The following is a 14649-nucleotide window of genomic DNA, read 5'->3' as shown; positions in this document are numbered from 1 at the left end:
TTACCCAGTTTAACAATTTTAGTGAAAATTCACATTATGACAGTTATTATTCTAGTTTGCTTATCCTCTTATTCAGAAAACTAAAGGATCTGTAACCCCCCCACCCTTAGAAAAAGGGGTGTCCATTGACAGGAAAAAGAACTGGATTTTTCACCCTTTAATAGAGACAACTACAAGATCACTTTATTGGCCATATACAATTTCTTGCAGTAGGAATTTGTCTTTTCACATACTCCAACTTGCTCTCCATGAGACACACAGACAGGGAGATAAGCTTGGGGTCAGAGCACAGGGTCAGCCATTTACACAGCACCCCTGGAGCAGTTGGGGTTAAGGGCCTTGCTCAGGGGCCCAACGGAGTAGGATTCCTCTGCCACAGGATTTGAACAGGCAACCTTCCAGCCACAGGCGCAGATCCTTAGCCACAGAGCCACCACTCCGCCCTAAATGACACTGCTCCAGGTGAGGCTTGAACTCACAACCTCGGCATGACTCCCCTGTGCACTGCTGTATTAGGCTGAACAAGCTCATCAGGAGAGCAAGCTCTGTCATTGGGTTTGACCTGGACTCCTTGGAGGTAGTGGCTGAGAGGAGAATGATGTCCAAACTAGAGGCCATCATGGACAACATCTCCCAGCCCCTCTATGACAGGCTTGCAGGAATGAAGAGCACGTTCAGCAATAGACTGATTCATCCACGGTGCGACAGGGAACGCTACAGGAGGTCATTCTTGCCGTCTGCCATAAGACTGTACAACGCATCCACCTTGCGTCTTGGCAGAGGCAACATCGACAGTGACCTGTTTCTGGACTAAACGCATCTACACATCTACTGCTACATCTGTTCTCTTTCTTTTTCTTTTTCTTTTTCCCGTTTACAACCACTTTTTGTGCAATATATGCCAGGGACCTGTGCAATACATTTATATTTATATCTATAGTTACATCTATATTTATATTCATATCTGTGATATGAGTGTGATACGATTTTCTGTGTACTGTTCTGTTCTAGTTTGTTCTTGTGCGTCCGGACTGTGAGTAACTCTTGTATTGTATTGTATGTATTGTACTATTATTATATAATTCGTTACACTGTGGCTGTGTTGTGTGTGTTAAGCTGCTGTTGCACTGCAATTTCCCTCACGGGATCAATAAAGTATCTATCTATATATAAGTACCGCGTGCTGACTGATTGCGCCACTAGAGCTGGATCAAGAATTCAAAATCTTCAAAGGCACAGACGACCCACTGCACTTCTTCAGAACCAGTAGATGTGTAAACACAAGCCAAAAGATGTGCATTTAATACTGAGAAAAGAAGTATATCAAGGGTTGTGTCTAAAACAAGAGTCCAGCCAGGCTGTTGCAGCCAATATTCAGGCTTTTTCCAAGAGAGGGCAGGATGGGATCCTTGGATTAATGAGCTACTGTCAGTCATACACGCTAGCTGATCCAAATGTCCTGCTCTCATTAGTAAGCTTTCTTACTGTTTGTTCCTATAATTTCTCATTCCAAAAGTGCTTTACGTTCAGGAGAGCTCCCTCTTCATCTGCCTCTGAGGTGCAGCACCCTAGTGGGTGAGCTGAGTGGGGCCCAGCAGCCACTATTTCCAGGAACCCCAGTACACAGCAGACCAGGTGATTCAATTCATTAACTGCAATTTAATTCATTAAATGCAATTTAAGATGGATACTGGGGTTGACACCCCTGTTCTACTAGACAGTTGCCATGGGATCTTCAACAAGTATCAACCTGACTTTCCTGAGGTCTCTCAACCCAGCACTGACCAGTTGTAGCCTTGCTTAGCTTCTGAGATCTGATAAGATCAGGGTACAAGGTGGTAATGCTAATATTGAAGGTCTTATACATATTGTACCTGGTAAACACCACTACATTCCATTCTCAGAGTCGGTTTTTGTTTTGCTCGACCCCAGCGAGTGCTCACTAGCAACAAGCACTCATACTGTATATATATAAAATAAATTAAGGTTCATGTCACCCAAAGAATGAATCAGATTTAACCTCTGTAGCACTTAATGTACTGCACACAGAAAAGATATCCTAGCATTCCTAACCAAGGCAGAGTAATTTAAGACAGGAGATTATATTGACTGCTGTAGGCATCTCAAACAGGGCTAGCAGGTTACGGAATATTTAGACCTAAAATTTTTATTCAACACTCAGGATCTCAATAATGGGTTAGAAAAGGGAGTGTGCAACTTCAGCTTCACAATAACATTGCACAGCAACAACTAGTAACAAGCCACAGATGAGGTAAGGAATGCTAACCTGCCAATAAGGATTATTTTGACTTGGTTCATTATGCCACAGGATCACCACACAACCTCAGGGACTCTAACTAGGCTCCCTAGACCTCAGGAGTAAGGAGGAACATTAAAAAGCCTTGGAAAGGTAAACTCAAGCTTTATAAGACTAGAAAATAAATGTAAGAACAAGATCCAAATATCAACCTATTTGTAACAGCAAATCTGAAGTGTAAACATAATATTCTTATTACTGTACATGTAAATTATCTTTAATATTTTTTTAGTATTTTCCTCTGTTTATAACACTATGTAATCATATCCAATGAAATAATCATATAAAAAGGGACATTTGCATATATTGTATTATTATATGTAACATAATGTGTATTCTATAGAATTATTTATTTTAATTCTTGACTTGAAGACCTTAATATCCCATGCTGCATAATACTTAAGAACTTATATAAACCCAGGCTTTTAAATTCAGTAAGAACACAGCTGTGACTGTACCATATTAAAAATATAATGACAGGGGTGAGGTACCATCTTTTAAATTCGAACACCCAGTCATTGTTAACTTGACTTAGTGCTTCAGCTCCTGCCCTTTGGAACAGGCGACTGCGTGGACAGAGGTAGTCCGAGATGTGCTTCACCATTCTATCTTGTTCTTCTTGCACTGTCGGCACAGAAGCAAGCAGCACATTCCTGGTGACAAGGAGAGACCGGGAGACATGCCTATCTCACAACACCTGGCATCACAGACGCCCAGCCAGCAGCAGGGATAACTGACACATGGTGAAATTAGGATTCCTCACATTCTACACTACAAGGATACATATTCAAAGGATAAAAATAATGAAAAATATTTTAATAAGATACACCGTACATTTCACTCCATAGGAAGAAAACAGATACTTAAATCCTAATTAGCTGATAAAAAGCTCACAAAATTCCCAGTCCTTTTTGCAAAAAAGTGAAAATCAGAACCATGAAACATTTGAATTCTGAAGTGTCTTCTTTTTGAGCGATATTTGTAAAACCCTTTAAACAATATTTCGTTGAAATCTCGTACATCTTATATGTACATACAGTATAACACATATGTTCGGCTATAGTGAAAAAGAAAGTGATTCAGCTGCAAAGCAAGTCAAATAAAAAAAACAGCAAGCAAGAACTGGGAAAGTCAGGCATAAGAGTTCTACCGACCAGAAAGGCCATTATCTCCGAGGTGTTGTTGCTGATTCGCAGGGAGTTAACGGTCCTCCTTCAGGCATCTGGCGAAGGCTGGAGTGTTTATTTAAAAGCCGCACCCTAATGAGCGACCGGTGACATGAAAGATAGCGTGCAAACAAAACACAAGCTACTGTGCACTGCCCAATCCGCCCCTGCGCTGGGTTATCACCATCGACCCTGGCCGAACCTTACTTGTAGAAGTTCTTGTTGGCCTTCCGCTCGTGTGGGAATCCCATCATGCCACAGATGACCCGAGAGTTCCTGGAGGTCCAGCCGACATCGCAGATCTGGGCCCAGCCGTCCTTGTGCTTGACCTCCACGATGCCCTCCGTGATGGGCATTCTCTTCCTGGCGTATGACACCACTGGCCTCAGCCTGACCTCCTCCACGCGGTTCTCCTCCACTTGCTAAAGGGCGGAGAATTCACGTTCAGCCAAGACGGCACAGTCCGAACAGTTGGACCCCCAGGTCCTCCACGGAATGAGGCTAAGCTCTAGTAGAACTTACAGTAGAATCTAGAGTAGAATCTTCCTCATTCCTTTGAGGTGGGTGCAATTATTAAAACCCTATTTGGTTAACACTTTTATTCTTTTATCCAATACGACTTGTCATTTATACAGCTGGGTGTTTCACTAAAGCAATCTCAGTGAAAGTCAATAACTGGTACGTGGACCCACAACCTTTGAATTTCAAATCCAGAGGCCTAAACACCACTCCTTAAGTGCTAGCTGTTAAGGGTACAACTGAGTGTAAAACAAGGGGTTCTTGTGAAATTCCTCATAATTATAATTAGGATTACAATTGTCAGAAAACTTCACATCACACTTCAATAACATTCAATATCAGTAAAAAAAGTCTAGATTTGAATAATTCCTGCTCTTCTTGAAAATCCTTTAATTTGCTACCCTGATTTTTCTTTTAATTTTAGAAGTACGCATATAATCCACTAGAATTGGGGTTAACGATGAACGTCATGCTAGTTTATGAAACAGACATTATGTCTGTCAGTCACACAGAAATATATTCACACTCATAAAGATCAAAAATAATAATTTTTATAAGAAATACCTTTGATTAACAGATTAATTCCAGTGCTTCTTTAAATGGTGTTTTATTGAGCATGAGATGCCACAGAGACAAGTTTAAAAAATACAGGGAGTGAAGATTTAAATAAAATGCTGTACCATACAGTACAACGTGAACGCTTACACGCCAGTACAAATATATATAAAAAAGTTTTTGTAACCTCAGACTAGAAAATGTCTAACCACAGGGGACACACCTACCCCAGCTCAGCAAAAGGCTGATTCATAGTGCTAGACTGTTTACCTAATGGTTAACATGATGCTTCACAGAGAAGTGTCTGACATCTGGCCATCTGAGTGCATCCCTGAACAAACCTGCTTCATTCCAGTGTCTCAGAGCTCCGGCTCTGGGCCAACACGGAGACAGCACCGGAAGAGAAGACCTTATCCCCGGAGACCAAATGGAAGGAATTCCACAGCTGACTTTCCATCCTTACTTCCTACGAGCGGCTTTCTTTGAACAGGCTCCTTTGATAAAGGGCAGGAAAGCTTCAAGAGTTCGCAGCTCAGCCAGAAACAGTATGTTTAAAAACTGCACATGCCCAGCATGGAAAAGGATCATTCTAAGGCAAAAAAGCACCATGCTGTACGTTCATTTCTGAAGAATTGTCCAGTAATGCTTTGAACTCAAACACCTTTAAGATATAGTCCTCAGACAGACATCAAACAGGGAAACTCTAGCTGCAAACTAACATGGCTGATTTAGCACCATCATGCTATTTGTCTTTAGGCAGTAAGGCAGCAGATGTAGCTCAGCCTCATTCAGCCTCCTGACAGGATGAACTATGATCCTTTTGTGGAGCCAGGAGCCTTATGGCAACTGTATTTCATCATTTCTTTCAAGGATATGACTGCATTCTCACAGAGAAAGGCTGGTTGCTGTGTGCGATCTGGGCCATATTAATTCCAAAGAGAATAAAAGATATTACAACACCTTGTTCAGGTGTTAGGGAGATTTTTTATTTCAGTTTATTTCAGTATTCCAACAAATATGAATCTGTCCTTGTTTTAAAAACCTAAAACATGCAAAATAACAGTTGAGAGCATCTTTTGGGGTGGTTATCCTGTGCAGACATTCAAACCCAACTCCAGCTGCATGTATTCTGTTTGGTCTCACCCAACAGTAAGCCTGAGGTTTTTATATTCGATTTGTCAGTCATGGTGTAATATTTTGATTTGCGTACAATGGAAAATGAAATACTGGGTGACAGCAAAACACCATCGGTATCAAACAAATCAGCTGTACTCAGGAGGTCAACACAGTATTAGAACGTGCCATGAGGGTGCAGTTCCACAGGTCACTGTGAGCGAACTGCTGCCTCAGCACATGTACTGTATCTCACTTATCTCTCTTCTTATTCCATTCAGGACTTCACCTGTGGGGTCTTGCAGGCATATGATAATCACAAGTCCCTATCGTAACAGATACATTACATTTAAAATAGCGTGCTGAATGAAGGGATGGTGTTTCATAGCACAATGCTGTTCTGTTGCATAGATTATACACCCTGCTGTGAAAAATTCTATATCTGACATAACCAGGAGTTACAATATAGAATATGGATGTTACAAGTGTTAACTATTTGCTCAGAGCTTTGATTAGTGTTTTATACCTTAGTATGGTATACTATAATCCACTAGAATTGGGGTATATTATACTTGTTCCTCTACTTGTCTGTAAAAGTAGTAGGCTACTTTTTTCCTAAAAGATACAGATCAGTCAGGATTAATTGCTTGTTTTGAACAACGTTTCAGCAGATTAACACAAATTGTTTTTTCTGCATAAAGAAGGAAGAGACAAAAGTAGAACAATGCAAATTTTTAAATAAAAAATACAGCTTCTCACATGCTCAACAGATGCCTATTTAAATGCTTCCAAAGCCAAAGAAAAGAACTGCACATGATGTACCGTGCACAAACACATGCAAGGAATTAAAATGGAATGTCTCTCTCCACAAAATCTGTAAAATATTCTTACTATTATCCAGAACAACTGGCTTGAATCCCATGCACTCATTGATAGCCATCCAAAAAAGCTTCAGAAAGATTAATCAACAAGCAAGAAGAAATTGTTTTAAGCAGAAGCCATGTGATGCATCAGTCACAATCCACTGATTCCCTTTACTAAGGGATTTTTTTCATTGTAAATTTGTTTGTGCTGCTGTTATTTAAGTGTAGTTATGATCATGCTTCATAAACTGTATGAACTAAAGTTTTACGTGTTTTCCATCCACCTTTCCATGTTCTAGCTGCTTTATTCACTTCAGGGTCGAGGGGGAGTCAGAGCCTATCCCAACAAAAAATGGCCACAGGCCAAGATGCACCCTGTGTGGGACACCAGTTCATGACAGGGCTCACACAGACACAAACACACTCACAGCAGGGCCACTATTCCCCGAAGCTAACCATCCCACCAGCCTGTCTCTGAACTGTGGAGAAAACGGACCCAGAGAATACCCACACGAACAAGGGGGGGAACATTCAAACTCCACACAGACAGCACTGCAGGAATTGAACCCAGGGTCCCAGCACTGTAAGGAGCAATTCTCACCCCTGCGCCACCGAGCCACCCTTTAATGTATTTTATTAAGCTATAATTTGTTATAAGTTCAGGTTTTAAACAATGTGAATGACCAAAACGCACCTATAGATTCGATAAGTATTAGGTTAATGTTAGTATGGTATAATATGTATAGTATAGGTATAGTATATATATATACATACTATAGGTATAGTATAGGTACAGTTGTAAGAAAAAGTTTGTGAACCCTTTGGAATTAGCTGGATTTCTGCATTAATTACTCATAAAAATGCGGTCTGATCTTCAGCTAAGTCACAATAATAGACAAACACAATTTTCTTAAACTAATAACACACACACAATTGTACTTCTTCTTGTCAATACTGAACACAGTGATTAAACATTCACAGTCTAGGTTGGAAAACGTATGTGAACCCTTGTGTTTAGTAACTGGTAGAACCTCCTTTAGCAGCAATAACCTCCACCAAACATTTCCTGTAGCTGCTGAAGAGACTTGCACAATGGTTAGGAGGAATACAAACACACAGCACAGAATAGTACAGTCTAAGTTACGATCATCCAAACTCCCCACCTCACAACCTTTGCTCATCTATTTCTGGTCTCCCATCTGTCCCCCAAGCCCAACTACACTCTGGACCCCCAACTGTGGAATTCCACCCCTAAAGATATCGGAGATAATTTATTATTATACTATATATATATACCGTAGAACATTATGCAATGGTAGAGTTGCATGATATATGTATTGTTAAACCATAACCATTTAAGTACGGTTAAAAGACTTCAGTAACCCTCCCTATATGATCATTAAAGTACATATACATTGGCTTTAAGTTAATTAAAATAACATTGATCAACTAAAACAAACAACAGTAATCACAAACTTATAATAATCAGCTAAAATAAACAACGTGAATCCCTCCTCTGGGTCCAGCAGATGCCTGCACTTTACCAGCTATTTCCCTGCATTGTGATCAGCATGCGCCACTGTAATGAAAAGGGCAACTAAACTGTCACCATGCAAGAAGGTAAAGTTGCCTCCAGCCGGTTACTCCGGCAGACACAGAATCAGGAGTGTTAGTTAAAATCCAACAACAAGACCATCTTCAGATGCGGACTCGGGGTAGCGGGTACTTGGACAGCCGGCAAGGACAGGCTTGCTTTCGCAATCCTAGTCTGTTATGTGGTTCATTTGAAAGTTGCTCTTAATAACCTTTCATTTCATTTTCATCCCATTCTGCAACACACTCTCAGCGGATTTTTAAGAAACAGAGGGAAAAAGCAAAACACGCAAGAGACTTGATCTTGCTTTTCCCAGGGGCATGCGGACGGGACCTACTTCAATGACGTTGGACTCCACGAACCCCGGCAGCCTCTCGTCTTTGCAGACGACCCCCGCGTCTTCATCGTGGGTGCAGTCGCTGTTCCCCCAGCCGCGGGACTTGCAGTCGCCGATACTCTTCTCGCTGCCGCTGCACTGCACGTTGTCCAGCCAGATCTTCCCTGCAGCCACATCCAGGAAACATGGGACTCAGGTAACGAGACAGCCACCCGCCCACTCCGGCCCCAGTCGGCAAAGTCAGGCTAACAAAACAAAGCATGCAAGTCCTCCTGCTCTGAAAACAGAGCAAAAGGCTTTGCAGCACTCTTCTGACCTTTTAACCTTTTTCAGTAGTTTGGATAGATCCTAATGAACGTGATAGTGGGATGAAACGCTTGGAGAGTATTTAGCGTAATTCGCCTAGCTGAGGGAATGACAGTCCAGCCATAAGAACAGGCTGCCCTAACCCCCTCTCACTACTGTGTAGATTGGGCTAGGGGGTTTGCTGCACGGGTGAAGACAGAGAGGCTTGGGGGGGGGGGTTCAGAGAGATACGCGAGGCAAGGACATCTGGGTGTGAATCTTAGATACCCAGGCAGAGCGGAGGTGTGTGAGATTAGGATCCATCCGAAAACACAATTTAAACACTCCATGACTCCATGACTATGGCTGGGTAAGGTTGGACGATGTCTCTCAGTAAAGCAGTACCCAAAATATACTACCTCCTAAGATACACAATGTTGCCTTTTCATTCATTATTTACAAAAAAGGTACCAGACTGTGCGCAAGAGCCATGGAATAAAGGGAGGAAATCAAGGCTTGGGTAATGATTCTGTGGATGGCTGGAAGGTTTCTTCTCAAGCTGCAGGCGGATTCCATTCGACACACATGGCTCACCTGTTCCTTTTCCGTACTTGGCGCTATGCGTCCACCCTGTGGCCGAGATGAAGCCCAGCTGCTTGCAGAGCACGTGGGCATTCTCCAGGGAGAAGTCGTCATCGCAGATGGTCCCCCACTCATCCTTGTAGAAGACCTCGATGCGGCCCTCGTTGTGCTTGCGGGGGTATCCGGCCAGGCGGAACTTGAGATTGCTGCTTTGCTGCGGGGAGGGAGTGGTCTGCTGGGATAAACAGCAGGGCAGCAAGACACTCACGAGCATGGCCAGGACCCCCCACTGTTGGTACAGCGCTGCCATCTTCATCGCAAGATCACAGCTTGCCTGTAGCCAAGACACAGAACAATTGAGGGTCAGCACTTGGACTAAACACAAAACACCTGAACGTAACCACGCTCAACAAAAAGAGGAACAAATGTTGCTCTATTGTACATCTAACAGAATAAGGTAAGTAGGTCCCTTTTCAGGCCATCAAGGCCCATGGGGAATGGGGGGCAAGGGCCACCATTTTTCTTGACCATCCGACACTGGAGGTGGAGGTGATGTGGTCAGCATCACACTCCGGCCGGCCTATTACCCCCAGAAGGATTAAACCCCGGTACTCATTAGGAAAGCAGGCTGAGTGGACCTGGGAGCCATCTGGGAGGAATTAGAGCCCCTACGTGGGATTGAACCAGGGCCCTTCCAGTCAGGAGCTAGACGCCCTTGCCGTCTGAGCTACCACGGCTTCAACAGAATAAGGTGCAGCCCAAAGATGGTTATATCGAAGCTGAAAATGTCGAGAAGCATTCATATAATGTCAACACATTCGGCTGATACTTTCAACCAAAGCTGCCATGCATGCCCCCGCTGGAGTGCCGTGGAGCGTTACCACACCAGCTGACCACATCTCTACTCACCTGTCAGTCAGTGCCAGTTGCCATGGCTACAAAATCAGACAAGAAGCCTGTTTCACCTGTGTGCAATTACAACCTTCCCCATCTCAGGTGGAACAGGGTACTTAAGGTCTCCTCAGGCAGTGCTCTGGGCTCTGTGATACAGTAGTGTTTGCTCGGAGCCTTCTAAGTTCCCAAGTCCTCTGTCTTGTGTTTTGCCTGGACTCTTGACCTTGCTTCAAAGTTATCTCATCTCCCAGACATGCACTTTGTGCTTTTAAACTGTGATTAATGCACTTTACTGGCTTGCCTCAACCCCGTTTGTGCTTTTGTTACATGTTGCCCAGCTTTGAACCCTGCCTGCTACTACTACGAATCTGAACTGTGCTTTGCCTGCTTCCCCTGCCCGCTTGCTACAGTTCCCTGCTGCTGTTCTCCCGTGTTTCCTTCGCTGGTTCATCTCATGACCCTTGGTCCGCTGATGTACTCCAGATTACACAGTGGCCATTAGAAAAATTACATACATTTCTATTACAGGGCATCTGCCCAAAGCAGCCTGAGCAAAGTAGAGCACAATAGCAATGTCCACTAGAGGTTTGAACCTATAACCTTCTAGTTACAAGTCCAAGGTCCTAATCAGTATACTACACTGCTTCCACATGAAGCACATCATGCTGTGATTTCCTTCAAGTCTCTACCAAGGATTTTAAATGGAACTTTACTCATCGGCTAATTTGCTGCTCAATATTGAACTTGAAACAAGACAACACTGGTGAATGTGAATCTTAAAGTATTTATATAAGCTTAGTCATTGTGAAATCATCTATTCTAAATCTTTAAATAGGAGACTTATATTTCTGCTGGCGATGTACTGGTCTTATGATTGACTACTGTATTTAGGGGACAGCCCGAGGAAACAGGTCTGCACAACAAGGAAGATGAAGCCTCCATCCCAGCTGGACCAAGCATGGACAAGGCAAAGTCTCGCGCCACAAAGGGGAAAAAGGGAAGAACACCAACCCCAAGATGACAGAGGTGAAAGGAAAGTCATGGAATCACAGAAAAGGGGGCTGTGCAACGCTAGCTAGCACTGTTTAAGGCCAATCCTACATGGCCCTGGAGAGGATTCACACATCTGATCAAGCTAACAAACAATCAAAGGCACGGAAAAGATGATTAAAACATTGGCTTCAAAATCCTTTTTCCACTTCCTCACCACCCCGTTATTTACGAGGTGTGATTTCAAGTGCAGTCGGAGGAGTTCTTCACAGGGTTACATGTAACCTGCTAAGTTTCCACCTTTTAAAATAGCTCAGCGTGTGATTTCGGTACGGAAATCTTTTCTCTTGTAGTGTTTATACAAAGACTGATCGTATTTTTCACATAACATGGATGACAAAGAATGTTATGGACTGCAATTCTCTAAATTTTCAAAAACGCAAAAATGACAATACTAATGAAATGTAGTACATACAGACTGTAGGTCTATTTATTCATAGTGCTTTAGCTTTATAATACTTGACGGAAGGGAAAATATCTCAATTAACACCCACTATTAAATTACTATTGAGTGTAGTCATATCCATACTATGAGTATACTCTTGAGTATGCTCATACTCAATAGTGGGAAATGTGTTAAATTATCATGTGTTCTGGCTGCAGAATCGTGTAAAATGTTCCGGGAAAAATCAAGCAAGGTTATGTTCTGCTGTCTCAACACCACTGGCTACTGCTTTGCTAAGGTAGAATTTCATCCTGTCCATTCGCAGTGAAAGTAGTGTGTACGAGGTGATACAGCCCAGGTCAAACATTCCTTGAATAGTTATTTAAACTCACAGCAGGGTCATTGACATCATTCCATCAGTTATCACCCTACCCCTGCCTTCATGAAAGCCCTCTACAGAACAGGCCATATCAGTCCCAGATGATTTTCATCATTGGAAAAGAAAGTGGCTTTACTCTTTACATTCTGTATGTGGAAAACTCTACAGTTATATTCTCTTATCATCTGGAGTTTGTTTTTTTCCCCTCAAAACAGAGTGAAACTTATTATAATGGATTGAGATTTCTCTGGGCAGAGCTTGCTCATTCTGAAGTGTCTCACGCATTTGCAGTCTTAACATTGGTTACAGAAAAAATTCTCCAGCCACAAACACAAGTGAGTCACAGCATAAGGAACGATCAAGTGTGGATTCTTGGCTATACTAGGAAGGCAATACTCTAAAATGATAAAAAAAAGAGTTCTAACATTACAATGCCCCCCACAGAAACAATGACTAATAACATTTTTAAAACCACCTTGGTAATATAATTGTTCTTATTATAAGAATAAAAAAACTGTTACTTATATCCAGATAGACTTTTGTAGGTCCACCTGCTTTACAGTTGGTTTCAATGAAAAATTCTTAGACAAGTACTGAAGGGTAACTGCAAAACAAAATGATGCCCCAAGAAATAATGAGTTTTTGTCTCATAACATAAACCTAGAAATACAATATTGTGTATTTACAAGATTTTGATTTATACTGTTTAATTTAGAACAAAATAGTTCTACATTTATAAAACTCATAGTTCATGTTTAACCACAAGTCCACAGAAACTGCATTAATTCTAACAGTATCAAAATTGCATGCAGCTATGCAATTAAAAATGACATACCTTGGAATGGAAATATTTTCTTATGCTGTACATTCTAATGCAACCAAATTTATACTGAAACGTGAGCACCAAAGAGTTACATCCAACCGTTTAATACATCCTGTACAGTGATTTGTTTATGGGAGAAAAAAAACAAATCAGTTCATGGAACAATTGCAAAGCTTTTGTGTTATAATTGTTAAACACGCCATTGAGACAAAGCAAAGGAAACTGACAGTAATTAAAAACCATAAAGCGAGACCGAGTGGTTGATTACTCAGTGAGGAAGCCGGTGATTTAGAAAGAGGTCATGCAGAACCTTGGTGCAGCCATAGGACCAGATGTGGAGTATAGGAATTTGTCAAGTGATTTTCAAGGAAGCAGACAGTCAATTGATCAATCATTTGAAGTCTGTGAGGGCTATGAAAAAAAATTCAGCTCCACTTACTGGCAGTGCAAACCAATGTCTCAGTTTCTCCATCTGATTAATACTTGAACAGCAACAGGCATAATGTCTTCATCAAACAGTTAAACTGTGCCAAGTTCCATCACAGCTGAAAATATCACTTCAGACTGGAATAATACTATGAAAATCGATTTTCCAATAAGTGTGCATATTATATTTACTGTTTAGATTTGGGGGACAGAACAGAAACAGCCCCAGCCCACTCACAAGTTTCTCATGCATAATGTTACGAGGACTGATTTTTTTCATGAAATATTCCAGAACCCCAGCAGTGACAACAGCACTCACTCAAAACGGCACTGGCCAGTGCATTCAGACGAGTGTTGATTGTAAAAATGACTGAAGAGGGCTTTCAACTCTGCAAACATACCTACTGCAAACTTTCATAGTGAGTACTGTATATCCTACTGGCAAATTCACACACAGGACTTCATCACGAAATACAGTTCTTTCAAATAGGCTTCCTGATATTCATGGGAGCAAATGAACGTTTATTCCATGCTGAAAAAAAAAGAAAAGAACCAACAAGTACCAACCCTGAATGGTCAGGTGCTCTCCGCTTAATTGAACGAGAATGGCTCCATCATGTGGTAAGGATGTTGTCAAGATTCATTTCTTCTTGAGATGCTTTTTCTTAAGCAAAGCAAAGTGTCTTGAGCCGAACTTTGAACCAAAGACAAAAATCACTATGGTGAGCAGCTTGTATTGCTATCCAAGCTTTAAAACAACAGTTGTGGCTACACATCTATATATATACACACTATAGAAAGGATAATTAGAGGAGGACCTGGCGAAAAGCTGATTCACGCTCCGAAAGTGATCTGTGACCCTGTTTCTCCACAGTTCTATTTAAGAAAACGTTGCAAAATATAATCCTACAATGATGTAACTACCAGTGAGCATAAGACTCCATTATTTAACTTAAAAGATCCCAGCACAAGCACAACTGCAGTATAGGTCATTCCTGATTTGCACAGTTTTGCGTTAATGCACCTAAAACCACTTCATACCACATCTTTAATTTAGGATTCTACTAGTCCTTACTTTAACATACTTGGGTGTGGCCAGCAACAGGCAACTTGATGGAGTGTTTGAGACAACAAATGCCATGTGTAGCCACTTGTGGCCGAATAGTGTCTCTTGGGGCTACAAACAGGCACCATTCATCTCCCATTATCTAAGGTTTACAAATAAATCTGTAAAATGCTGGTCTGAGTCTGTGTCTTAGAGTATGTTTATATTTCATAAAATCAACAAAACCCTAAAACAAAGCAAGCTGCTGTGTGAAAAAACACAAGAGAAAAAAAGCATTGTTAAATTTGAAGTCCAA

At 41.7% G+C, this 14649-nt stretch overlaps 1 protein-coding gene across 4 annotated transcripts in view; it reads right to left on the bottom strand.

Annotated features, from left to right (window-relative positions):
- The window catches only part of LOC148841994 (lysyl oxidase homolog 3B-like), a 59572-nt gene that overhangs the window by 36483 nt on the left and 8440 nt on the right, over positions 1–14649 (bottom strand). For all 4 annotated transcript variants that reach the window (XM_088919035.1, XM_088919055.1, XM_088919047.1 and 1 more), the window contains exons 2-4: positions 9344–9665; positions 8465–8628; positions 3691–3905 (exon numbers count right to left, since the gene is read on the bottom strand). In XM_088919035.1, coding sequence (XP_088775161.1) covers positions 3691–3905; positions 8465–8628; positions 9344–9665 — 701 coding nt within the window. The remainder of the gene's footprint in view (positions 1–3690; positions 3906–8464; positions 8629–9343; positions 9666–14649) is intronic.

This window comes from Atractosteus spatula, chromosome 1 (genome assembly GCF_055471065.1).
Source record: "Atractosteus spatula isolate fAtrSpa1 chromosome 1, fAtrSpa1.hap1, whole genome shotgun sequence".
Classification (NCBI taxonomy): domain Eukaryota; kingdom Metazoa; phylum Chordata; class Actinopteri; order Semionotiformes; family Lepisosteidae; genus Atractosteus; species Atractosteus spatula.
This window is presented reverse-complemented; position numbering and strand designations above follow the sequence as displayed.